The sequence below is a fragment of the Haliotis rubra genome, unplaced genomic scaffold (assembly GCF_003918875.1).
Source record: "Haliotis rubra isolate DU_JTF1 unplaced genomic scaffold, ASM391887v1 Scf136, whole genome shotgun sequence".
Lineage (NCBI taxonomy): Eukaryota > Metazoa > Mollusca > Gastropoda > Lepetellida > Haliotidae > Haliotis > Haliotis rubra.
Window position 1 is genome coordinate 1714713 of NW_025765292.1, and position 25298 is coordinate 1740010.

General features: G+C 39.8%; 2 protein-coding genes across 2 annotated transcripts in view; one reads left to right on the plus strand and one right to left on the minus strand.

The window, feature by feature from the left end:
• LOC124268083 (kinesin-like protein KIF13B) overlaps positions 1–25298 on the plus strand; it is a 256588-nt gene that overhangs the window by 125950 nt on the left and 105340 nt on the right. The window contains 5 exon segments of the mRNA XM_046703101.1: positions 8285–8397; positions 9707–9818; positions 13702–13914; positions 15077–15187; positions 16958–17092. Coding sequence (XP_046559057.1) covers positions 8285–8397; positions 9707–9818; positions 13702–13914; positions 15077–15187; positions 16958–17092 — 684 coding nt within the window.
• On the minus strand, positions 223–6878 carry LOC124268080. The gene is made up of 3 exons (XM_046703099.1): positions 6777–6878; positions 2774–3787; positions 223–1487 (listed from the first exon to the last, which is right to left on the minus strand). The coding sequence occupies exons 2-3, from the start codon at positions 3162–3164 to the stop codon at positions 643–645; spliced, it is 1236 nt and encodes a 411-aa protein (XP_046559055.1). The 5' UTR covers positions 3165–3787; positions 6777–6878; the 3' UTR covers positions 223–642.

Genomic DNA, 25298 nt, shown 5'->3' on the forward strand with positions numbered 1-25298 from the left:
GATCAGTATGTACTTTGAACACCTTCAGATTTACAAGTATTTGTATTAGCAAGTTATAAGACCAATTCGTGTGATAAAGTGATGTTTTACAAACAGTTCCATCCCTCTCATCCTGTTGATGTTCAGTTTGCTGCACTGAGGTATGCACTTGGACCAGCTTACCCATTTCCAGAAAAAGTGATTTGTCAAGCAAAAAATATTTTTGAAATGTTTTGGATCTTTTAAATAATTTATTTCATATTATGAAAGAATCAATACAGTTTGACTTTGTATTAGAATACAGAATGATAGGCGAAGAATCTATGACGGTTTCACTTGACAATGATAACGAAGAGGTGACAGCATGGTTTAAGCACTATGCAAAATTTCATCAATTCTCCAGATGAACATAATGGCCTCTGAACTTGGGGATTATTCATGGCTGCCACAAAGCTGATAGTTTCAGAAGTCTTTGAATGTTTCTGTAACAACATTGTTCTTGCAGTGTCTATGGTAACAAAGTTGGTGTATCGAATGCATCATGAAATGTGTCAAGGTCTTTGTCATCGGTGAGGGATTGTCGGTCTGATGTTTTGGCTGGGTTCCGCACTGCGGTGTACTTTTTCTTGGATTGTAAAGACAACTTGCCCAACTCAGTCATGATCATCGCCTCCATGATGCCATTGTCTGACTTGTCCTTGCCATGTCGGGTGCCAACATGAACCGCTTCTGCTTCTCCTTGTGGTGATCACGCACCTTCATCAGAAGACAGATTAAAGGACCCATGACCAACCAGAACCCGACCATTGTTCCAACCACTATTCCAAATGTGGCACTAGCTGACATTCCTCCAAAATCTGCTAAGTTCTTTTTCTGTGTGATTGTTTTGACATCAGTTATCTTAGCATTTGTTCCCATTGTCCCATTGGCACCAGCTGAAGCTAATCCTGTAATCTTAGCATCCTTGAACTTGCTAGCACCATTCATGGCAGGGGTGGGCTCAATCTCCTGAGCTGGGTTGTCTTTCTTAGGTCTGTATTGATAGCCATAGTTATAATAGGGGTCATACACATCAGAGGCCATACTGGACATGTTGTGCACTTTGTAAGGGCGGAGTTCTGATCCACTTGGCTGTAGTCCCTCGTCAGCCTCATACTCGGCACCTTCTCTACCATACATACTGATGTTGGTCGATGCTGACATCAGATGTTCGTCAGCTTCATACTCTTCCTGTTCCTCTTGTTCTCCAGCCTCCTCAGCCTCCTCTGCCTCCTCGGCAGGCTCGGTGTAGTTCATGATGTCGGGGTACATGGACATGTTTTCAGGCAACACTGAGTTCATGTAACCATAGCGTAGACGGAGCATATCTAGTTTTTCCTCTAACTCATCATCTCGCTGTTCGGCTGGACTTTCGTACTCAGTGCCTCGTTGGTCTATTGTCAGTGATGGGATGATTTCACCGTAGTACCCCAACTGTTGGTCCACTGGTCCGTTCTGCATTTTTGCTTCTGGAACATAAGATTGGAAGGTTAAAGTTGTGATGCAGCAGCTATTAATCTTTGTTGTCATTTTGTTGAATTCGTAACAATTATAAAAAACTGTCTGAATGTTTTATTTATAGTAAACCCTGCAGGAAATCTGCCCTTAGTTAATGTTATGAGAAATAGCTAATCAAGGGATGATGTAATCAATAATTCTTATATGTAATCTAAGTTTTAGTAATGTCAACCAATCCTGAGAATACCTTAACTCTTTTAAGTGTGTTTGAACTATGGGTCAAGTGCCTTTCTCTAATGTTGGATATGAATGTGTCATTAGGTATTCAGTCTCACTGTTGAACAGTTTGGCCAAGAAACATAGTATTTGTTGTGGAAGATAACACAAGATTAAAATAATTCCAATCATGGCCTGTGTTACTCTGTAGGCCTGACATGTAAGTGGTTTTGACTTCAATATTCTAGCATACAGTTGCCTGCCTGGAGACTAGGTGTGAAGACTTGTGGCCAAGTGTTCCTGTTTGATGATGACACCTGGTAAACTGCCTGTAATCCCTGTCCCAATACAGTTAGAGTCAGTTGGATGAAGGAGGCAGGGGAAGGAAGCACTGACAGGTGCCCCTTGTGTGTGATCAGCATGGTGTGAACGACACACACATCAACACTCGGACACCCAAAGTTAACTCATAACTCATTACAAAGCAAAGTAGATGAACATATTCAATGTCAACAGTTTCATGGCTTTAGTGTATGCATGCAATATTTACAGTTTCACGGCTTCAGTGAATTGCAAGCAATATTTACATGTTTTGGTTTCCGTGAATGCAAGCAATATATACAGTTTCATGGCTTCAATGAATGAAGGCAATGTGAGCCGTGAGTTTCATGCTTCAGCTCAGAAACGGTGTTGGTAAAAGGAGAAGATTGTAGATGGTCTATTGTATCCTATGCAGAACAAATCTGACTGGGTATTGCTGTGAACATGAGCCAGCTTTACAAGTGACAGTTATTTGTGATTCAGTAGCAGTGAATGCTGTCAAAAATACAGTAGTGAGTGTTTTAAACAATAATCATAACATATCAAAGGAAGAGGTCACTTTCTGTACATTCATGAGTTTTTCCCTCTTAATTATCTGTTGAATAGGTCAACTTTTCATTTACTATATTTTGCTAGTATTATGGAAAGGATAACTTTCCTGAATAAGACATCTTGCTGACAGTTTTCATATGACAAAGTAACCCTTAACTAATTAAGCTTCTGGGTTGTGATACGAGGACATGACGGTGGTTATATTTACCAGGAAGTAAGGGCAGTGGGTCTGTTCCCTGTTGAGGTGAGCGGACAGGACGTGGATGGCCATTTGTCTTCTTCTGCTCCTCCCGTCTCATGTTGGACATAATCCTGGGGTTGTGTTTCCTTGTAACATCTCCTCCCTGTAGAAGGGCATTGTGGGATGGGACATCTCCGCCTTGTGATGTTTTCCTTGTTCCTGATGCAGAAGTTGCTGGAACACCTGACATGCTGGGTACAATGACCAATTGTTCAGGGTTATCCTTTGAATCTTTGGTCATCCTTGAAGTCATTCCTATATTGACACCACCTGTAGCTGCTGAATGACATGGAACCAGGAATACCAGGCACACTGTCACACACACATGAAACATGCTTAACACCAGGTGTCGATTCATAGTGGTTCACAATCTGCTTTAGTACATCCAACAGGTTGGTCCTTATTATTGGAATAAACGTACAGAATCTGTTCCTCTATTTCTATAACCTTTGTTATGTATGAGGAGAATGTTCTGTGACTAGTGTCCAAACCAACCACACAAAACAGTAGTCTCTCCACCAGTGCACAAGATACCAATGGTTGTTGATCCAGACAGCAACCCTTTATGAACTGTAAGTCGTTAAGCCAGCTCGTACACTTCGATGCATAAATCTGTCACTGTCGGTGCACCAACGAGATCATTAGCGATACAACTTCAAGACAATGTGGAAATCACCATCGTCCTCACCTGCTGAGTCAAACGCTTATTGACATCTGTGACAATGCAGTTTATCGTGTGGTGTTTCTGGCCACTGACACGCATGGCGGTGATGTATGCTGTAATGAGTAGCCTGTGATTGGCACCTCCCATGCACACGTCATCTCATCTTGGAGGTGCCTCAGGGTACTGGAACAAGCATCAGTCTTTCTTAAACTGTCAATGTCTTGTAAGAACATATTACCTTCATCATGATTATGGGTCAGCCAGTAGGATGATGTGTATTTAATTGTCTCAGTCAGCTGGATGTACAGAACACACATCTGAAACCGAAACATTGCCAGTTAAGTTTTAACTGAAAAGATCAAATGGATGTTTTTGCCCCACCTAACACTCAGAATGTGTGCCTGTGTTTTGAATGATGACAGTTATGGTTGTTTCACACAAAAATTGTTTGATCGATCTGAAAAGAGATTCAATTATACGTTTGTACTGACATGACACTGAGGGAAACGAACCCTCTTTGTACTGATATAATATCAGTATATTGTTGCAGTTTATGCTAGACATTTGATATTTCTTAGTTTGGAGGAGAAAGATGTATCAGAATCATTTCTATTGATATTTATATTAAATAGTCTTTCTGATTTCATATATCTTACAGTTTCAAATGCTAAAAGTGTGTATATTTATTAACGCTATTGAAATTTGCATTCGACAGAATACATTATAAACAAATCATGATAGTAATTTTGACCAAAATATACAGTGGAAGGACAGAACCAACAACAGTTTGTCATATCTGTCAATTCATTTTAGGTGTGTATATGTATTGAGAAGTGAACTTCTATTTCTGGATATATTTTCTCTGCTTTTGTTACTTTCAAATAGACATTGTGTTGTTGGTACTCTAGTAACCTAGTAATATATTTTAGTTGAACAGAAATGGATATTTTACTCATTGTTTTTGAATACCAAAGGTCAATAAAGTTATTAAACTAAAGAAGACAATTTATTAACTTTCCTATGAGTTATGAGTATGTACTATGAAAATAAGTCATGTGAATGAATAAAATATTAATAAAGCATGCAAAGGGTTGTGAAGACAGATGACACAAGTGTCATAACTGATGATAGATGGGGATGGTGAGACAATGCTGGCTCCCAGTGTCCATACTCATGACTCCTCGGGGTGCACCAGGCGATTGTGATTGAGTGACTGACAGATATGACTGCTCTGCCAAAGTCTCTACCCCCGGGGCTCCTTACAAGGCAACAAATGTGTGTTAATGAGGATGTTCTAACTGACTGGTCAACACATTTCTTTTGTTCTTCATTGACTGCTTTATATGCTGGAGTGTCTTAAATAGGCTTGGCAATATAGGTATCATTTCCTGGAGTGGATGGTGGATTAAACACCAGTCAGTTACCTCTATTAGAACAACCAAAAGAATGGAAAATAAAATCAGTGTTGATTTAGTTTTATGAAAGAAGGATGTGGTGATATTTTTTTAATAGTTTGGTGATGTTTACAAGAAGCACATGAAGTAGTGAGGTAGTCAAGTGGTGAGGCATTTACTTGCTTCTGTGGTGGGGAGGGAGTGAGTGATTTGGGTTTTATGCTGCTTGTAGCATTATTCCAGCAATATCATAGCAGGGGACACCAGAAATAGGCTTTACACATTGTACCCACTAGGCTTACCCATCTCCCCTTAAGGCCTGTGAGGATTCATTTCCTCATGTGTACAATCTGTGAAGCACTTTTCTGTACCCACCATGGTATTGATGGGATATTGCTAAAAGTGTTTTCACACACACACTCACTCACTCATCCTTGGTTTCTGGGGCTCCTACCTGTAGCGCATGTCATGTCGCACTTAGCACGTGACTTCGTTTGACATATGTCTCTGTTCACCCAGCAATGAGTGAGTGAGTTTTGTTTTACGCCACACTTAGCAATATTCCAGCTATATGGTGGCGGTCTGTAAATAATCAAGTCTGAACCAGACAATCCAGTGATCAACATCATAAGCATCAACCTACGCAATTGAGACCGATGAAATGTGTCAACCAAATCAGTTAGCCTGACCACCCGATCCCATTAGTCGCCTCTTACAACAAGCATGGGTTACTGAAGACCAATTCTATCCCGGATCTTCACAGGTACCCAGCAATGAGTGGAAACCTTGTAGGATGAGGTGGAATGACTGTTAATCTCCTAGCACCACAGAATCAACTTGGGTTGTATACTTCCCAAGAAGCTGAGAATGATCCATTGATAAACACCTTTGAGTGTGGATTTGGCACAGTATATATGTATATACCTGCACAATAATAAATATCCCTGTTGGAACCCATACCCAGAGGTAGACAATGTTGCATTGTAATATCCTGTGAAGTTGTTGCAGCACTTACAATGGCTATCCACACATTTAATGTGAGGCTACAGACAAATGACATTAGGACATTTTTGTGATTTTTTTCATCACTTATGTACGTCAATACAAAACTATAACACTTGAGACATCTGGAATGACAGACAATTGATGTGGTAGTAAAGGAACCCATCTGAAACCCAATGTGAGGTTGCTCTGTGGGCAATGTAGACTAACAACCAGTCTCTATTATGAACATATTTTACATCTGGAAATCTAGGCTTAGATTCTAGAAATATTCTAGACTTGCATGGGATTTCTTGGTTATATTTGTTTCAGGGTCTGCATCACAGACTATAGTGAATGCTCAGCATGCATCAGTTTTAGGTCAGTTGAATACTTCTTGGGCACTAAACAATCTTCAGCATATTTGGCCAACTACAATCACAGTATATTCTTACATCCAGTTATATAGGAGAAAGACTCCTTTAGAGATACAGCTGTATACATGAATATACTAGTGTTAATCTGTTATCCAACCGATATAGCAGTGTTCCAGTAATGAATGAGAAACAATGTTACAACTTACAGTTCATACAGTCTCTGAAGAACTTGAACATGCACTTAATGCATAATGCATGGATATAAATCTGTTTTATCAAACCACAGGTATTTCATAATGAATGAGAAACAATGTTACAACTTACAGTTCATACAGTCTCTGAAGAACATGCACTTAATGCATAATGCATGGATATAAATCTGTTTTATCAAACCACAGGTATTTCATAATGAATGAGAAACAATGTTACAGCTTACAATTCATACAGTCTCTGAAGAACTTGAACATGCACTTAATGCATGATATATGGATATAAATCTGTTTAATCAAACCACAGTTATTCAATAATGAATCATAAACAATGTTGCAACTTACTTGAGGGTAGGCAATATTGCCTGATATCTTGGAAGGCCTCGCTGAGTATTGAGTCCGACTTGGCTATTTGGTGGAAGCTTCCTTATCTTGCCGGTGCCAGACTTCTGTGAGTCATTCTCCCAGACATTGGCTTCTGTGTGGAATCAGCAGCCATGATGGCGGGGGAATCCCCACTGGAGCAGCACTCCCAGAGCCCCTGAAGTCACACGATATTACCAAGCAGATAGAGCGATCTAAATACTTTCTGTATCAGGTGACATTGCCACTGATGCTTAGCACATTTTGTTGACAAGGTTTACATATATTGTTATAAAGTAAGATGTGTGAAAAATGTGTCATTTGCTTAGGAAGCAAAAACAGTTCAGTCGTCAAAACAGAGCTATGAAGTTTATAGTTTCTTCTAACTGAGGCATTGTCCTAAGTGACAGAAACATAAGAACTTACCATTTTGCGTGATGTAATTTATTTTGATTATTGCTTGATTATTACAACATGACAAGCTTCATATTACTTTTCCATGGCATGTTTCTTCCATATACAAGTGAAGTAGAATTGAAGATTGAAACTGAAGGCTACACTGACAAGTGGTTGATGTTGGAAGTGAGACTGTATGCACCGTTAGCCTGTTATACCCCACCCATAGACCCTCGGTCTGAGGAGTCTCACCAGTACATGCCAGTCTTCCCAGGGGGAGGGGGCTACATGTGGGAGTATGCTGAGTAAAGGGGGTTACCTCCAGGAAGGGGCTAGTAATGGGAGGGTGATGTTTCAGACATATTTGTTTCGACAATTAGCTGTTGTCTTTCACCTGTGTGGACAAAGTAGTTTGTGACATTTCTTTACAAAAGGTGAGCAAATAGCCCTGAAAAGTTCAGTGTTGAATGCTAAATGTTGAGTGAGGAGAGTGATCAAATTGAACATGAATGAAACTGTAGACATGGATGTAGCACTGCTATGGGGTTAGATTTGATAAAGGTTTTAATTGAAAAGGATTACTTTGGGGATCATTCATCAGTGGAATAAATGGCGACATCTTTTTAATTCAGTACAAAGGAATCATGACAACGATATTTTAAAATGTGTAAGTGTTGGAACATGTAGACAGGTTCACACATTCTACCTGTTAAAGCTACACCTTTTGGAAATATTGCTTTCCAGCCACTTACATAGGTTTAAATTTCACTCATTTGTTCGTAAACACTCTTTTATATCTCAAAGTGACTTATCAGTTGTGTCCAGGCAGAATTATCTTGCTGCTTCCTGGTGTTTGCTGACTTGGTTGATTCCATGTCATGTCATCTCAGTTCCTTACATGAGTGCTTGTGTTGGTCACTGGATTGTCTGGTCCAAACTCGGTCATTTACAGACTACCATCATGTAGTTTGAACATTGCTAAGTGTGGCATCTAACAATAAATAGTCAAACAAACAAATACTGCTTCACTTGGAATCAAGATTCAGTGAGTTTGAACTGTTTGGCCTGTCTGACAATAACACTTGTGTTTCCAGGTGTCGGGGGAGAAAGTCAGCAAGTTATCCCTGGTGGATCTGGCAGGGAGCGAGCGAGCCCAGAAGACCGGGGCAGTTGGGGAGCGGCTCAAGGAGGGCAGCAACATCAACAAGTAAGTCCACTGGGGATACAGGGTTGGACTGGACACAGGTGTCAGATTGGATGTCGGTGTTGGGATAAGGATTGGTATAGGTGTCAACTGAACACAGGTGTCAGACTGGATGTCGGTGTTGGAAAAAGGATTTATATAGGTGTCATCTGGACACAGGTGTCAGATTGGATGTTGGTGTTGGGATAAGGATTGATATAGGTATCAACTGGACACAGGTGTCAGACTGGATGTTGGTGTTGGGAAAAGGATTTATATAGGTGTCATCTGGACACAGGTGTCAGATTGGATGTTGGTGTTGGGATAAGGATTGATATAGGTGTCATCTGGACACATGTGTCAGATTGGGTGTTGGGATAAGGATTGATATAGGTGTCAACTGGACACAAGTGTCAGATTGGATGTGGTGTTGGAATAAGGATTGATATAGATGTCAACTGGACACAGGTGTCGGATTGGATGTCAGTGTGGGGATAAAGACTGATATAGGTGTCAACTGGACACAGGTGTTGATAAGGACTGATGTAGGTGTGAGACTGGATGTTGGACAAGGGCAGATGGAGGTGTCCGCTGAGGACTTGTGCCCAAACTGCTGTTAAGACCGGATGCAACCATTAGTCAACCGACTGTAAGTGTCTGCAGTGATGAGCTTAGGTGTCTGTACAAGGACTGTTTCTTATTGATGGACTGTAGAAGGTGTTATAAACCTTGACATGTCGGTAACTGTAATTAAAAGACCATTTATGGGTATTATGTCACTGTAGTGGTTTCTTGTAACAGGAACTGTTTGAAGCTCTCATATAATACTGTTCTTGTCTGTATCAGTAGTCCTTACAGGCATTGTGGCAAGTTTCATTATCAGTTGATCAATATCACCTTGCAGTAGAGAACTGTGTCATACGAGGAGGACATATGGCCACTCTTGTTCTTTAAAAACTATCATGTAATACAAAGTAATGTTTTAGATTTGTGATAACAATTTCTGTATAAAAATCATATCTGCCAATTTAAACAGCCTAAGTAGTCTGATGAACAGGGGGAATATCTAGACTAACACATAGTCTCTGAATATGCATACTTGTGTTAGACAAATAGTTCCTTTTAAATCAAAAAGAGACCCAGTGAAATGGGAAATTCAGAACCTGGGGAAGTCACAAAAATAAAAGCTTGAAAAAAAATTATCTTTAAAGAAATAAGACCAACCACAAACTAATGTCCACGTCAGTCCTTGTACATGACTCTTGCCTGCGGAGGTTTGCCCTGATGTGGCTGGTGGCACTGTTGTCTAAGGCTGTATTGATGTTCCTTCCAGGTCACTGACCACTCTCGGCCTCGTCATCTCCGCGCTAGCAGACTCTGCAGCTGGGAAAAACAAGAACAAGTTCGTCCCATACCGGGACTCTGTCCTAACATGGCTTCTCAAGGTAAGGATAGCCAAGAGATGATAATGTGATGCTAAACATACAGGGCTACAGATAAGGGGTGTACAGGCATAATGTACGCCTCAAAATCAATTAAGTACGACATAATATAAGATTTCAAGCGTATCGTATACGCACATAAATACCTTTGTATGTCTAACATTTAATTTCCATGCGTATCGTGCAAATGGAAATCTATTTCGGATAAATACTTGTCAAGTTTCTTTTGCGAAACACGATTTGACACATGAGGAAACCCCGACAGTAGGAATCCCTTGCGTTGCCATGCAACGATATGCGTCACTATTTTTCGATTGGCTAAAAACTACACTGTTCCTATTTATATCCAGTCGGACCTGACATTTCGCGCATCACACGGTCGCTCAGTTATTTCTCATGCGTCTTCAAATACAAATACATGGTTGGAAATAGTGATCGATGAATCGTCCAGACAAACCACATCACCAATTCGCTCACACAAAAACATGTCGGTACTCCTTCAAAATTCTCAGTACACCTCCACTTGCAATATGATGTGTAAGTACACTCACACCCCCAAAAGTTATCTGGAGCCCTGACATAGTCGTTACAGAACAAGAGGACATATTTTACAGTATTTTTCAGTGGTCCACTTGACCAGTTAGTATCAACTTAATATCACATTAATCTGAACAAGTTCTTCCATGACTGACGTGACCAAATATTTTTGAAATTAATATGAGCCAGTACTTTTTATAATGAAGGGTCAAGTTGCTTCTGCTTCTGGAGTCAACAGATTTACGTAATTTCTCTGACCCAGTTATAACTATGTATGATTTTTCTAACATTTTTCATGATGACCTACAGCTGCATCAGTTCAGCTTAAAGTGCATGTTTGCAATGTTTTGACAGGTGCTTTAAGATCTCCTGTATCATGATTACACTGAACAATGACAACAGGAAACAGTTTGTCAAAAATATTCTTAAAAGAGTGACATGACAGAATTAGTGGCCTAGATACAGGGTCTTAACGCGAGGTCACATGGCACACCTGGCTGTAAAGGCAGCGAATGGTCCATTGCTCACACTGCGAACATCAGGATGCAGAAAAACAGCCCTGACAGATTAGTTTTATTTTCTCTATTATAAACACTGCTATGATGACAGCAATGAACGTTATTTCGCTAACTTAAGACTGGAAATTCAAAGAATGACTTCATTAGGGTTGTTATGTCCATTGGTTGGTTGGTTGGTTGTTTAACGCCGCACTCAGCAATATTTCAGCTGTATGATAGTTGTTATGGCCAGAACTTACATTAAACGTCAATTATTATACTAAGATGAACCATTCTCTCTCTCTCTCTCTCTCTCTCTCTCTCTCTCTCTCTCTCTCTCTCTCTCTCTCTCTCTCTCTCTCTCTCTCTCTCTCTCTCTCTCTCTCTCTCTCTCTCTCTCTCTCTCTCTCTCTCTCTCATTACACTGCATAAGTAACATTATTCAGTTTCCTTATGAATACGAGGCTCATGATCAATCAATGCAGATTGTCAGTGTGTACTTCAGTTAAAGCACTCAATCTGACATCCAGACAATAAAATGACAAGGCTCCAAGTGTAAGGGAGACAACTCTGTTTACCCTACCATTATTGTTGATTAAAATCCTTTTTAAGAGTCACCTCTTTCCCCCATAGGCAATTTATTAGGCAGCAGGCATCTGTTTGAGGATTCTGTGCAGGGATTCAGACAAATTTTGTTAAAGATGAGAACGTTAATCTAAATAATGATAGGCCTATAAAAGAGTGTCCATTGAGACGTTGTTGATTTGATTCCAAGGCTGTCTAGACTCTATCAAGATGAGTGACAATCAGATTCTGTGTTTCTCCCACAAATGGTGGAAGGTAGATACACTGAGTCGATACTGTCCATGGAGGAGGTATTATGTTGAGAGAAACTCCTGCAGATCTCTTTATATATACACCATCTTGTCCGACAGAGAGAGGAGATTTGGGACTTTAGAGAATGAGTTTAATTTTCAACATCTTAGACATGTCAGTAAACACTGAGTGTTTCCTCGGGTATAGGTGTTGAATTCGAAGAATACGTTTCTGGCAGATGCAAAATGCCATCACAAAAGTGAGCATAAGAATCACAGACAACCGTTTCAATTAACACCAAGAGTTTCTAATTTAGAGCGAATCGGGGGATATAGTATTAGGCTCCGTCCTTATGTACAAATTCGAATATCTTAAGAACCATTCACTAGATTCTTTTCATATTTGGTACCTAGGTTCTTCACACTATAAGAAAGGTCCAAGTCAGGTTTGGTGACCTTGACCTTCATTTCAAGGTCACAAGGGGACTTTCACGTTTTACCTGCATGTTAAGCTCTCACAAGAACTGTTCACTGGATTTTCTTCATATTCAACCCCAAGCTTTATCCAGGGAAGGCGCAGGGCCCATTCAATTTTGGTGACCTTCACTTAATTTTCAAGGTCACAGCGACACTTTGAAGATTTCAGCATATCAACCTACATGTTATGCTTGTCACCGAGATACCTCAAGGACCATTCACTGGAATTTCTTCATATTTGACACCAAGCTTCATCCAGAAATGTTAACCTGAATTGTCAGCAAGATATTTTAAGAACGGTTCACCAGATTTTCTTCATAGACTTTCAAGACCTCCCTTGAATGTTTTTCAATAAGCAATTTCTTTAGTACTAGTTTTGCATATTTCATACACTATGACATTCATGTCAAGGTCAAAGTCAGTCTTGAAAATATGTGTGTGTTTGAACAGCTAAAGAGCAAGATAATGTTTTTGTTGACATTTAACTTCTTCTTAAACTTTCATTACTTTATAAGTTTGATTTGATAATTTGCGGCGGGGGATTATGTCACCTTAGTGACAATGCTTGTTGTCATTGCATTGCAGACAGGAAAGGCAAAAACAAATTCTAAAATGTGCTTCTGGATATATGATCTGTGAAGTCAAGCTCACATTCTCATTTTTATAGAACTGATGTATATTAAATAACTGATGATATATTCCTTTTTATGAACCTTTTTTAAATCGAAAATAAAAGAGAATTGTGACACTTACAAACTGTGATCTCATCAATTTCAGCACGGGACTGTATGTAATTATCTGCTCTTGGCAAAGGTAGTCAATGTGTTTCTTAAAAGATTTAAGTGTTTTATACGTTAATCAGTTTGCAGGAGTGCACAGTTCTTTACAACAGCTTAGTAGCAAAACACTGTCAGCCTAAACCAGTTGGTAGCAATACACTGTCAGTCTAAACCAGTTGGTAGCCATACACTGTCAGTCTAAACCAGTTGGTGGCAATACACTGTCAGTCTAAACCAGTTGGTAGCAATACACTGTCAGTCTAAACCAGTTGGTTGCAATACACTGTCAGTCTAAACCAGTTGGTGGCAATACACTGTCAGTCTAAACCAGTTGGTGGCAATACACTGTCAGTCTAAACCAGTTGGTAGCAATACACTGTCAGTCTAAACCAGTTGGTAGCCATACACTGTCAGTCTAAACCAGTTGGTAGCAATACACTGTCAGTCTAAACCAGTTGGTAGCCATACACTGTCAGTCTAAACCAGTTGGTGGCAATACACTGTCAGTGGTAAACCAGTTGGTAGCATACACTGTCAGTCTAAACCACTGTCAGTCTAAAACCAGTTGGTGGCAAACCAGTTGGTGGCAATACACTGTCAGTCTAAACCAGTTGGTAGCAATACACTGTCAGTCTAAACCAGTTGGTGGCAATACACTGTCAGTCTAAACCAGTTGGTAGCAATACACTGTCAGTCTAAACCAGTTGGTAGCAATACACTGTCAGTCTAATGGTCAATTATTGTAATAAGGCTACGAATGAGTTTTATTTTGTATTTTCAGGACAACCTGGGCGGCAACTCCAAGACTGTAATGGTGGCAACCATCAGTCCAGCTGGCGACAACTACGAAGAAACATTGTCCACGCTGCGCTATGCAGACCGAGCCAAGAGGATTGTCAACCATGCTGTCATTAATGAGGATCCAAATGCACGAATAATCCGAGAACTTCGTGAGGAGGTTGAGACCTTAGTGAAGCAGCTCAATGAAGCACAGGTGAGTCCATGTGTATAGGAGGCAATCCACCTAGAGGCACAGGTGAGTTATTTATTAGGAGAGATAATCCACTATGAGGCATGGATGAGTTGATACATAAATGTGATGCACCTATGACAAGGAACAGGTGAGTTGATACATAGGGGGTACAATTCACAATTCATGGATGAGTTTATGTATTTGGGAAGATAATGCACCATCAGGCACAGTTGAGATGAAACATTAAGGTTACACAAAACCAAATATTTTAACATTGGCTTCTATAGCAATTAGGTATGAGTCAGGATAAGTATAAAATATCAATTTGAATCTAAAAATTACATGTTTATATTGTAGAGTCACAGACGAATTTTTGTAAAGGGGAGATAATCCACAATGAGTCATGGGTATGCTAAGTGTGTCGGGTAGATAGATAATCCAGAAAGGTGCTTGGTTGAGTTCCTTGTTTGTAGAGCAGATGATCTTCAGTGATAATCTGCAATGAAGCGTGGACGTGTAGATTTATGCTTGTTGAGGAACATGTGTATGCAGAAGATGCACACAAAAGTAAAATATGGCTTGGATGAGGAAATGCTTAAGTCATGCAATGGAGTGAGATAGGCATGGATGAAATATTGTTCAATGAAGAACTTGTGAAATAATCCATGATGCATAATTAATACAAGTCAAGGCACATGCAGAATGAGGTTCCTGGAATACTGGATGCACATGGAATCACAGGTGAGACAATTAAAGCACAATTAAGAATTCATGCACAGGTGTGTTGATGTGTAACGAAGAAGATTCACCTGCTGTTTGATGGATGGTATGATTAAAGATGCATTGAAAACTTTATTGTGAATTGAGACTCAGGTTATGTCAACACCTCCATGAAATGTGGAATGTCACTCTGGCAACCACTTGGTGCTAAGATATTCCTCACTCACTCACTCATTCTTCACTTTACCAAGCTATACTGACACAGGAGCTGGGTTAACATAGTGAAACATTGAGGCTGATTTATGTTATTTCAGCATATTAAAGACAGGAAAGGCTTACCTGAGTCCTCCTGGGAACTTGTGTGGGTAAATGAAGGTAGATCAATATATGTAGACTATATGTCACTCTCACAGTCAAAACAGGCTGTTTATATGTTACAACTATATTCTATTGATATTTGTAGAACATGCGAGCTCCGGACCTGAAGGATCGTCTGGAGGAATCAGAGAAGTTGATGAAGGAGATGAGCAAAACATGGGAGGAGAAGCTGGCTGAAACGGAACGTATACACCAGGTGGGTAGATTCAGGTTATGTATACACCAGGTTGGTAGATACGGGTTATGTATACACCAGGTGGGTAGATAAAGGTTATGTATACACCAGGTGGGTAGATAAAGGTTATGTATACACCAGGTGGGTAGATAAAGGTTATGTATACACCAGGTTGGTAGATTCATGTATACACCAGGTGGGTAGATACAGGTTATGTATACACCAGGTGGGTAGATACAGGTTATGTATACACCAGGTGGGTAGATTCAGGTTATGTATACACCAGGTGGGTAGATTCAGGTTATGTATACACCAGGTTGGTAGATACGGGTTATGTATACACCAGGTGGGTAGATAAAGGTTATGTATACATCAGGTTGGTAGATTCAGGTTATGTATACACCAGGTGGGTAGATACAGGTTATGTATACACCAGGTGGGTAGATACGGGTTATGTATACACCAGGTGGGTAGATTCGGGTTATGTATACACCCAGGTGGGTAGATTCAGGTTATGTATGCACCAAATGGGTAGATACAGGTTATGTATACACCAGGTGGGTAGATACGGGTTATGTATACATCAAGTGGGTAGATAATGGTTATGTATACACCAGGTGGGTAGATACGGGTTATGTATACACCAGGTGGGTAGATACAGGTTATGTATACACCAAGTGGGTAGATAAAGGTTATGTATACACCAAGTTGGTAGATACAGGTTATGTATACACCAGGTGGGTAGATACGGGTTATGTATACACCAAGTGGGTAGATACAGGTTATGTATACACCAAGTGGGTAGATAAAGGTTATGTATACACCAAGTGGGTAGATACGGGTTATGTATACACCAGGTGGGTAGATACAGGTTATGTATACACCAAGTGGGTAGATAAAGGTTATGTATACACCAGGTGGGTAGATACAGCTTATGCATACACCAGGTTGGTAGATACGGGTTAAGTCTACACCAAGTGGGTAGATAAAGGTTATGTATACACCAGGTGGGTAGATACAGGTTATGTATACACCAGGTTGGTAGATACAGGTTATGTAGACACCAGGTGGGTAGATACAGGTTATGTAGACACCAGGGTGGTAGATAAAGGTTATGTAGACACCAGGTGGGTAGATAAAGGTTATGTAGACACCAGGTGGGTAGATAAAGGTTATGTATACACCTGGTGGGTAGATACAGGTTATGTATACACCTGGTGGGTATATACAGGTTATGTATACACCAGGTGGGTAGATACAGGTTATGTATACACCAGGTGGGTAGATACGGTTATGTATACACCAGGTGGGTAGATACGGGTTATGTATACACCAGGTGGGTAGATACGGGTTATGTATACACCAGGTGGGTAGATACAGGTTATGTATACACCAGGTGGGTAGATACAGGTTATGTATACACCTGGTGGGTAGATACCATACACCTGGTGGGTATATACAGGTTAACATACACCAGGTGGGTAGATACAGGTTATGTAGTTGATAGCGTGTTATGCACCAGGTGGGTAGATCAGGTGGGTATATGTATACACCAGGTGGGTAGATACAGTCATGGTGGACATACACACTAGTTGAGCAGATACAGGTCATGTAGACACCAGGTGTTGAGATACAGAATATACACTTTGGATACAGAACATACACTTCGGACACAGTCATTGGGCAGGTACAGATCATATACTTCAGGGTTGTAAGTACAGAGAATGTTCAGAGGTTGGTTTGCTAGAAATTGGTGGTAAGCATTACAATACGGCCATTTCTGCTCTTCAGGAACGCCACAAGGCTCTGGAACAAATGGGCATCTCTGTGGAGACGTCTGGCATCAAGGTGGAACATGAAGGGGCGTTCCTTGTCAACCTTAATGCTGACCCGTCCCTCAATGAGCTGCTTGTCTACTATCTCAAGGTAGGCACATTCTACATCCATTCTTTGATTGATGTCACTCTGTCGATTTCCTTCAGAATGTACACTAAAAATATAAGCTTATATTCCTTGTACATGATCAAATAATGAATTGCTTATTATCACAAAAAAAAGTTCATTTCAGCATCAAGGTTGATTCAGATTGTTTGTGTTGTCTGAAAGTGTAGAAACATCTGTAGATCATGTTTGTGTCATCTAGAGAACAATGTTGAATTTTGTCTCCTTGATAAAAGTGCAGGATTAGACTCCAGATTTTGTAATGTGCTCAGCAGGGAGGCAGATTCCAGGCACTGATGTAAACAGGTTTGTCATCACAAGGAACTCAGGATGGTGCAGGTTTAGTGTTGTCCCACAGGCCCTCGTGTCTTTGCGAGGATTAAGGATTTTTTAAAAATATATAAAAATTTGAGATGACCCCCGACCACACCCCCATTGTGTGCGTATATATCAGCATCCATTTGTGTCAAGATCGTTTAGTTGAGAGTCAAAATCGGGTTTCTATTGATTTCCAGAGATAACAATAAAGAATTGGTAGGTGTCATGAATGGTGCTCGATAGGCCAATCATCCATGATTATGTTTACGTTAAGTTTTAAACGATTGCATGTGATGGTAGCGTAGCGATTGGCTAAGCAGGCGGGTGGGGTGCACCGAAGTGTCCGGCCTTGTCATAGCGTATTGTACGTAAGCTTTTTGAGTCAGTGGGTCATCTCAAAAACAATATTTTTTCATCTTTAATCCTCGCAAAGACACGAGGGCCTGTGTGTTGTCCTGATTTCTTGAAGTCATGTCTTCAACAAGTGCAAAGTGTGCCCAATGTTTGTTTATTTACACTTACAATAGATGATGATAATAGATTATTTGCACCTGCATTACTCTGAGTGATAACAGACTGTTTTAGTGGTTTGCTACAGGATCCACATGGTTTTATAACTAGTGGTTTCATGCGAGATCCTTGTGGTTTGGAACAGGATCCAATTGATCTAAATGGTTTGCAACACAGGTCAAACAGTTCGCAACAGGGTTCAAGTATTTTGCAATGGGGTTCAAGTATTTTGCAATGGGGTCCAAGTATTTTGCAATGGGGTTCAAATATTTTGCAACAGGGTCCAGGTATTTTACAACAGGGTCCAGGTGATTCAAATTATATGCAACAAGGTCCACATGAGGTACAATAGGAACCAATGGGAGCCAAGTGATCCTGTGACACTACGTGATCCAACTTGATTTAGTATGTACAGGGAACATCTTTTGCAGAGTAGTTATTTGATATTCTACCATGAATCAAGAAAATACTAGATTCTGATTGGTTGTTCAGAAAAATCAGACGGCATCAATTGTGGATTGACGCTCATCTGATTGTAAGGCCGCTTCACCGCGCATTAACAAATCTTATTGTGAGAACTACTTCCGTTTGACCACAATGATGGCGGATCATAACAACAACTCCATGCATTTTGACGCTGACTTTCGAATTTTACACATAGGCAATTGGAAATTTTTGGATTAAAAATGCATTTGATTTCATTACGCTTCACTGCGCGCGATAGAACACTGCCCCACTACTTCAGCTTGACCACCAACATGACTAATATCAACACAACAGACGTGATGGAAATGCTGATGAAACATTTATTAAACTCGAAAAATACAGTTATATGATTTTTCCCTACAATTATGAGGGAACCTCACTATCATATTACCTTCTATTATAAAAAATATTCAAACTCAATTACAATACACAGCCCCAAGCATAAACAAAACAATATCTAACATATAAATCAGAAAGCCTTGTAAATATAAATCCCTATCTATACAAAATATGCAGCAAAACATTAGTAAATATTTACCTACCTGGTAAATGGTATATTTAATTCCGTTTAGAATGGGAAATTTGCAAGATAGATCTAAGGGTCTGGCTTAAACACCCCATTTATGCCACTCATAGTCATACTCCATCATATCCCGCTGCATCGCTCAAAAACAATTCTGCTCTCTGCCAGCTTCCTTGGTTGTCACTGTTATGTTCATCTACTTTGAAAACGCTTTGGACACAGTCCAGTCCCAAACGATGAAAACAAAGTTCCAAGGAATCACAAGTAAGTCGCGATGTACACTAAGCAGCAGCACTGTGACTCTTTGTCGCATGCCGGGTGGAGGCAGTACGCGAAATCATGATCGGCCGGGTCATAAAAATCAACAGTCTTTGATGAGTTACAGGTCGTAGGTTGATCAGGAAAGGATCTATTCTTCGATTCTGCAGGGTTCAGATTCAACAGTCAGTCAAGTATTGTCCATTGTCACTTCAAATTTCAACCTTTCGCAAAATGTAAACACTGGCTCGTCCGCCATTTCAAACTGTTAAGCGTAACTGTCTACTTCAAGAAAATAAGTAGGTCAGACGATTCCATTATAGTGTGGCCAGGGGGTACAGTTTCACGGCACACAAAACAATAGGCTGGTTTTGGTCGCGGTGGAGTTGGGATGGAAAAACCAAGATCTCGGTATTACATAATTGCATTGAATAAACAGTAGTTTGATTTCTTTGGACAGAATATTGTTATGTTGTAATGTTAAAAAATACTGAACGGCACCTACCGCCCCCTTCACAGACGAAGTTCAATTCGCCTCTCGTCCCATGCCGGATTACGACGTGTCTTCCGCAGAGCCGAGGAAGTTCGCTTTTAAATGGGTCATGGTAGAATGGAGATAACCCTAGTGTGTTTGAAAATCAGAGACATGCTTTATTGAATTGATGGCGACAAAATATTTCAATTGAAACCTCACGCCACGCGTTCGGTTCCAATTGAAATTTAGTCGCCATCAATTCAGTAAAGCATGTCTCTGATTTTCAAACACACTAGGTTTATCTCCTAAATAAGGCCAGATTATTTTCTTTGTTCAGCAGAGATTGTTTTCATGGAAAAGTAGTAAGCAAATGTTTTCTTCCTGTTATGATTCTAAATTGCCATACAGGTGTGAAAAAGATATTTTGCCCAGAATTTCTGTTTTTGTGGATGATGTGTTGTTCCCCTTCAGTTGTCGAGACCTCTCTGGTGGCTCCCTGCAGAGCCTTAAACACTTGTAATCCTCAAACAGCCCTGTGTTAAACAGGTTTTTGTCACCATGACGAATGGTACGTCTAACTCCAGACTAGTGTATCTCTCCATGGAGCAAGCTCTTGTCCAGGATAGACAATCATCCCTGAAGATAGGGTCATTTCAAATGTCAGGTCAACCCACCATAACATACTTTGCTGAATTTTGTACAAACAAAAATAAATGAATATCTTGTCTGTGTCATGTAATTTTTTATTTGGAGCTTTGAAATAGATTAAAGTTTGCCTTTCTCTCTAGTTTTCAAAAAATCCATTTCGAGGGATTTGTTTGCAGGATGTTAATTCAGGAAAGAATTTGTTTTCGGAAATGCATTTTCTGAGAAGAAAGAAGTTTTCCAACATTTTATTCTTTGGCAATTATTTCACGTCAAGCAATGTTTGGTTTTCAGTTTTCAAGATGCCCTGAAATAAAATACTTTTTATGCAATGATAAAAAAATGTTAGGTGTGGAAGGCATATTAAATAGTAATGTCATCAGTGACGTGTTCAATTATTCATAATGCAAACTCCTGCTTTGATGAAAGATAAGGTTCTGAAAACAAGATTCACGCCATATTAAGCAATCCAACAAGGTTTGAATGATGATCTGATTCCATCCTTGAAAGCAAATGGTTTCAACTGAATATTCCACATGATGACATTTAGCCTTGAGATATTTCCCTACAAATGTTATATTCCATAGCAGCAGCCTAGCCTTTATTTAATCCCATCCGTCAGTAATTGGATCTTCTCATGTGTTCTGTAAGCTTACATTTCACACTGGGAAATACACTGCCGTGTTCTAATAAAGTCATAATAATTAGGCGTGTGTTATCATCTGAAAATGACCAGTTTTTATTCCACTTAGGTTGTTTTATATTAAGGCACACATGTTTGGTGCTGCATCACTAGATGAAGACATCCAAGAGGACCCAATTATAGAAATGAAGCAAGACTCTGTTTTCTCTCCTTGACGGCCTTCCTGGGCTTGCGTGATGAACTTAGTCTGAGGACTTTGATCATCTCGTAATTATCAGAAGTGAAAATAAAAAAGAGAATATCATCATCTCAATCATAAAAAGAACACATGCAGGTTGAAGAAATGACTGGTGGGATATTTATAGTTTCCTTTGAATTTTACATTCTACAGGGACTAAGTTCCTGCTTCTTTTCGGCTAGTTTAAATGATTATACAAGAGATTAGCCCAATCAGATGATGAGAGGTTCAACAGGAAATGTTTTGGCATTTGATTGATTAGAAGATTGGGTAGTTGGGATATTCTAATGCATTTTCTGTGTGCTAAGATAGCAGTCGATGTGAAAAGAGTTTAACTTTTTCAAGGTGAGTTCTGGTACAAATCATGTGCTATTTAGTTTAAAGGGGCCTTGGATGTTCAGCTGGAGACGAGGGTTCTAAGTCATCAAGTTGGAAGATATTCTCGCTGTCAGAGGTCGTATTTCATGGAAATGTATTCAAGATATTATCACGTGAAGTGTTTTAACCTCGATTCAATGACAAACTTCATACAAGGATAATGAACAGACTAAAGCCTTACATGAATTATTGATCTTAATGTCCATGCTGCTCCTTGTGTAAAGTTCGTAATCACTTGAAGTAAATAATGAATATTGCAGTCGGATTTTAATTTTCTTTGCAATTCATTTTATTCAAGTTAAGGTGATCGATATCAAGGTGTCTTAATGTAAACATGATTCATAGCTGTTTTTATATACTTTAAATAGAAAGAATTTCTTCTCAAAGTAATCAATGAATTTCTTTTCTGTTATTGATATCCAATACACCTGTTATTCTTGTGGTAGTTGATTACTTCAGGTTTATCACACACAATCATCAAGCTATGAGGTTTTAAGCTGAAGTCTGTAGTGGTTCATATCACTTGATCTCACACGACTTCACTACTTGATCTCAGCGTAGCTTTATCTCATGATCTTAACTTGTAGCTTCATCACTTGATCTCACACTACTTCACTACTTGATCTGAGCGTAGCTTTATCTCATGATCTTAACTTGTAGCTTCATCACTTGATCTCACACGACTTCACTACTTGATCTGAGCGTAGCTTTATCTCATGATCTTAACTTGTAGCTTCATCACTTGATCTCACACTGACTTCACTACTTGATCTCAGCGTAGCTTCATCTCATGATCTTAACTTGTAGCTTCATCACTTGAGTTCACACTAACTTCATCACTTGATCTCACAGTGTAGCTTCATCACTTGATCTCACAGTGTAGCTTCATCACTTGATCTCACAATGTAGCTTCATCACTTGATCTCACAGTGTAGCTTCATGGCTTGATCTCACAGTGTAGCTTCAACACATGATCTCACAGTGTAGCTTCACCACTTGATCTCGCAGTGTAGCTTAATCACTTGTTCTTGCAGTGTAGCTTCACCACTTGATCTCGCAGTGTAGCTTCACCACTTGATCTCGCAGTGTAGCTTCATCACTTGATCTCACAGTGTAGCTTCATCACTTGATCTCACAATGTAGCTTCATCTCTTGATCTCACAGTGTAGCTTCATGGCTTGATCTCACAGTGTAGCTTCAACACATGATCTCACAGTGTAGCTTCAACACATGATCTCACAGTGTAGCTTCAACACATGATCTCACAGTGTAGCTTCATCACATGATCTCACAGTGTAGCTTCAACACATGATCTCACAGTGTAGCTTCAACACATGATCTCACGGAGACTTCACCACTTGATCACAGTGTAGCTTCATCACTTTATCTCACAGTGTAGCTTCAATGCATGATTTCACAGAGACTTCACCACTTGATCACAGTGTAGCTTCAACACATGATCTCACAGTATAGCTTCAACACATGATCTCACAGTGTAGCTTCATGGCTTGATCTCACAATGTAGTTACATCACTTGATCTCACAGTATAGCTTCAACACATGATCTCACAGTGTAGCTTCATGGCTTGATCTCACAATGTAGTTTCATCACTTGACCTGACAATGTAGTTTCAACACATGATCTCACAGTGTAGCTTCATGGCTTGTTCTCACAGTGTAGCTTCATCACTTGATCTCCCAGTACAGATTCACCACCTGATCTGAAAGTGTAGCTTCAACACATGATCTCAGAAGGCAGTTTCACCACTTGGTCTAAGACTGTAACTTCATCTCTTGTTCAGAAGTGTTGATTTTTACTTGATAACTAAGGTCTTCTATGTACCATCACCATCAGTTATGTGTCCACCAAATCACACTTTTGTCATCTATATTATTGCATAAACTCTTATCACCCAAATCAAACAATACTTGCACTTAAGCTGTAGACACTTTCATTTTCACTCTTATAGACCACTGATCAAAAGCAGTGTCCATTATTTGCTTTGGGGCAGAATCTTCAGATGATACAATTATTCTTAATGCAGTTTAATGGATGTATTTCACAGGACAGGCGTTATGTTTGAATTGCAAAACAAAATAGTAATGGCACCATACTTGGTTCAGTGAAATAGTTGTTTATTTGACAAACATTTCCTTGTACACAAAATATTATTGAAGAGTATAATTCAAATCCCATGACTGTAAACAAGCGGAAAGCTTATTGTAGAGAAGGTGGTGGCCTCACAACTACGTCCCCCGTGGCCTGAGAATCAATACAATCGAGACAGTAACTACACTGTTTGAGTTCTGTAGGGTTCCACGATGAGACCAAGCTTTATGAAGCCATGTTACGAATACTGAAATCCCCTCCACTGTCAGTCAAGCATTTTGTTGCGGATTTGCCTCTACAATATAACTCTAGTGACCATTGTCTGAAGCAAATTGGCAATCTGTTATATCCATCCAATGACATATATCAGCCAGTATTCCTCGGTATGTGCTAACAAATTTGATCATGAATCGCTATTTCTGGTTAGGATGTTTATGAGGAGCTGATACACTCAATTCTCATGGAATAGATGTGTAAGGGACTTCTCTTTAGGCACAGCCAGCTATTGAAACTTGGTTGTGTATCTGGCTGATGAAGCTGTGTCCAGCACCGCATCATGCCGATCATGTCTGGGTGTCGTGACTGTTTCTTGTTAATACGGCCTGGGCTGGAGGTGCAGTGCTACACTGAAGCATTAGAGTAGACCTGGCCTTTGTGTCAGGGTATTTAACCTGCTTAGTGCCTGCAGAACGCCTGCCTGGAACCTATAGTCCTGATCGTCTTGTAAGGATCAAATGACAATAATGGAGGTTCCGATGTACATAAGGGACAGTGACATAGCCAAGTGTTGAGAGCACTTGCCTACCACACATACAGTCCTGGTTTGCTTCCCAGCATGTAATGCTCATTTCTGAAGTCCCTTGACAATACAATGGTTTATTGCTAAAGGCAGCATATAGTCAACTCACTGACACACTCGCATGTTTTAGCAAGGATTTATATTTGAATCACACAACCAAAAATAATCTTCCTTTTGTGGTCGGAATAGTGGTTTGTTTGCAGTTTATACAGACATGTTTTCTCATTCATTCAACTCTTTTGTTGAAAGGGTTTGTTTATGATGTTTATTACTCTTGGAAAAGGCCGCTTTGAAAGGTTTGATAAACAAGGCCTCTAGGGATGAACCCTTAGAAACATTACACCAAGGGAATCTGTAGTTTTGGTGCAATGGTGATTTGGCAATAAAGTCCTTTATGAGCATCTTAGGAATTGAACTGGGGTAATGTGTCTAAATTAGAGGCACTTAAGGGGGTAGAAGCCCCTAAAATGATGTCATACTTCTAGAGCCTGACCTTTGCTATGGTTTTGTGGATTAGCTTCGTAGTAAACTTCACTGAAAAAAAAGATGTTATTTGTGGATTATGTTTCAGTCAAGAGACTTTGGTTGAAACTTTTTTTCAGTAATTAGCTTAACTAGGACACGAACTGCTACATGAGTGTGGGCCGTGAGTGACTTGATAAAGAGGCCCTCTAACCATTTGTTTCTTTGCAAAAACTTTGTGTTAATGCTGACAACAATACTTCAGGGTTTGATTGACCAGCATGGCCTGGCTCTCAGAGTCTGAAGATGTCCAAATGGCTGCTGCAGGAACTGACTGTAGCTCGGC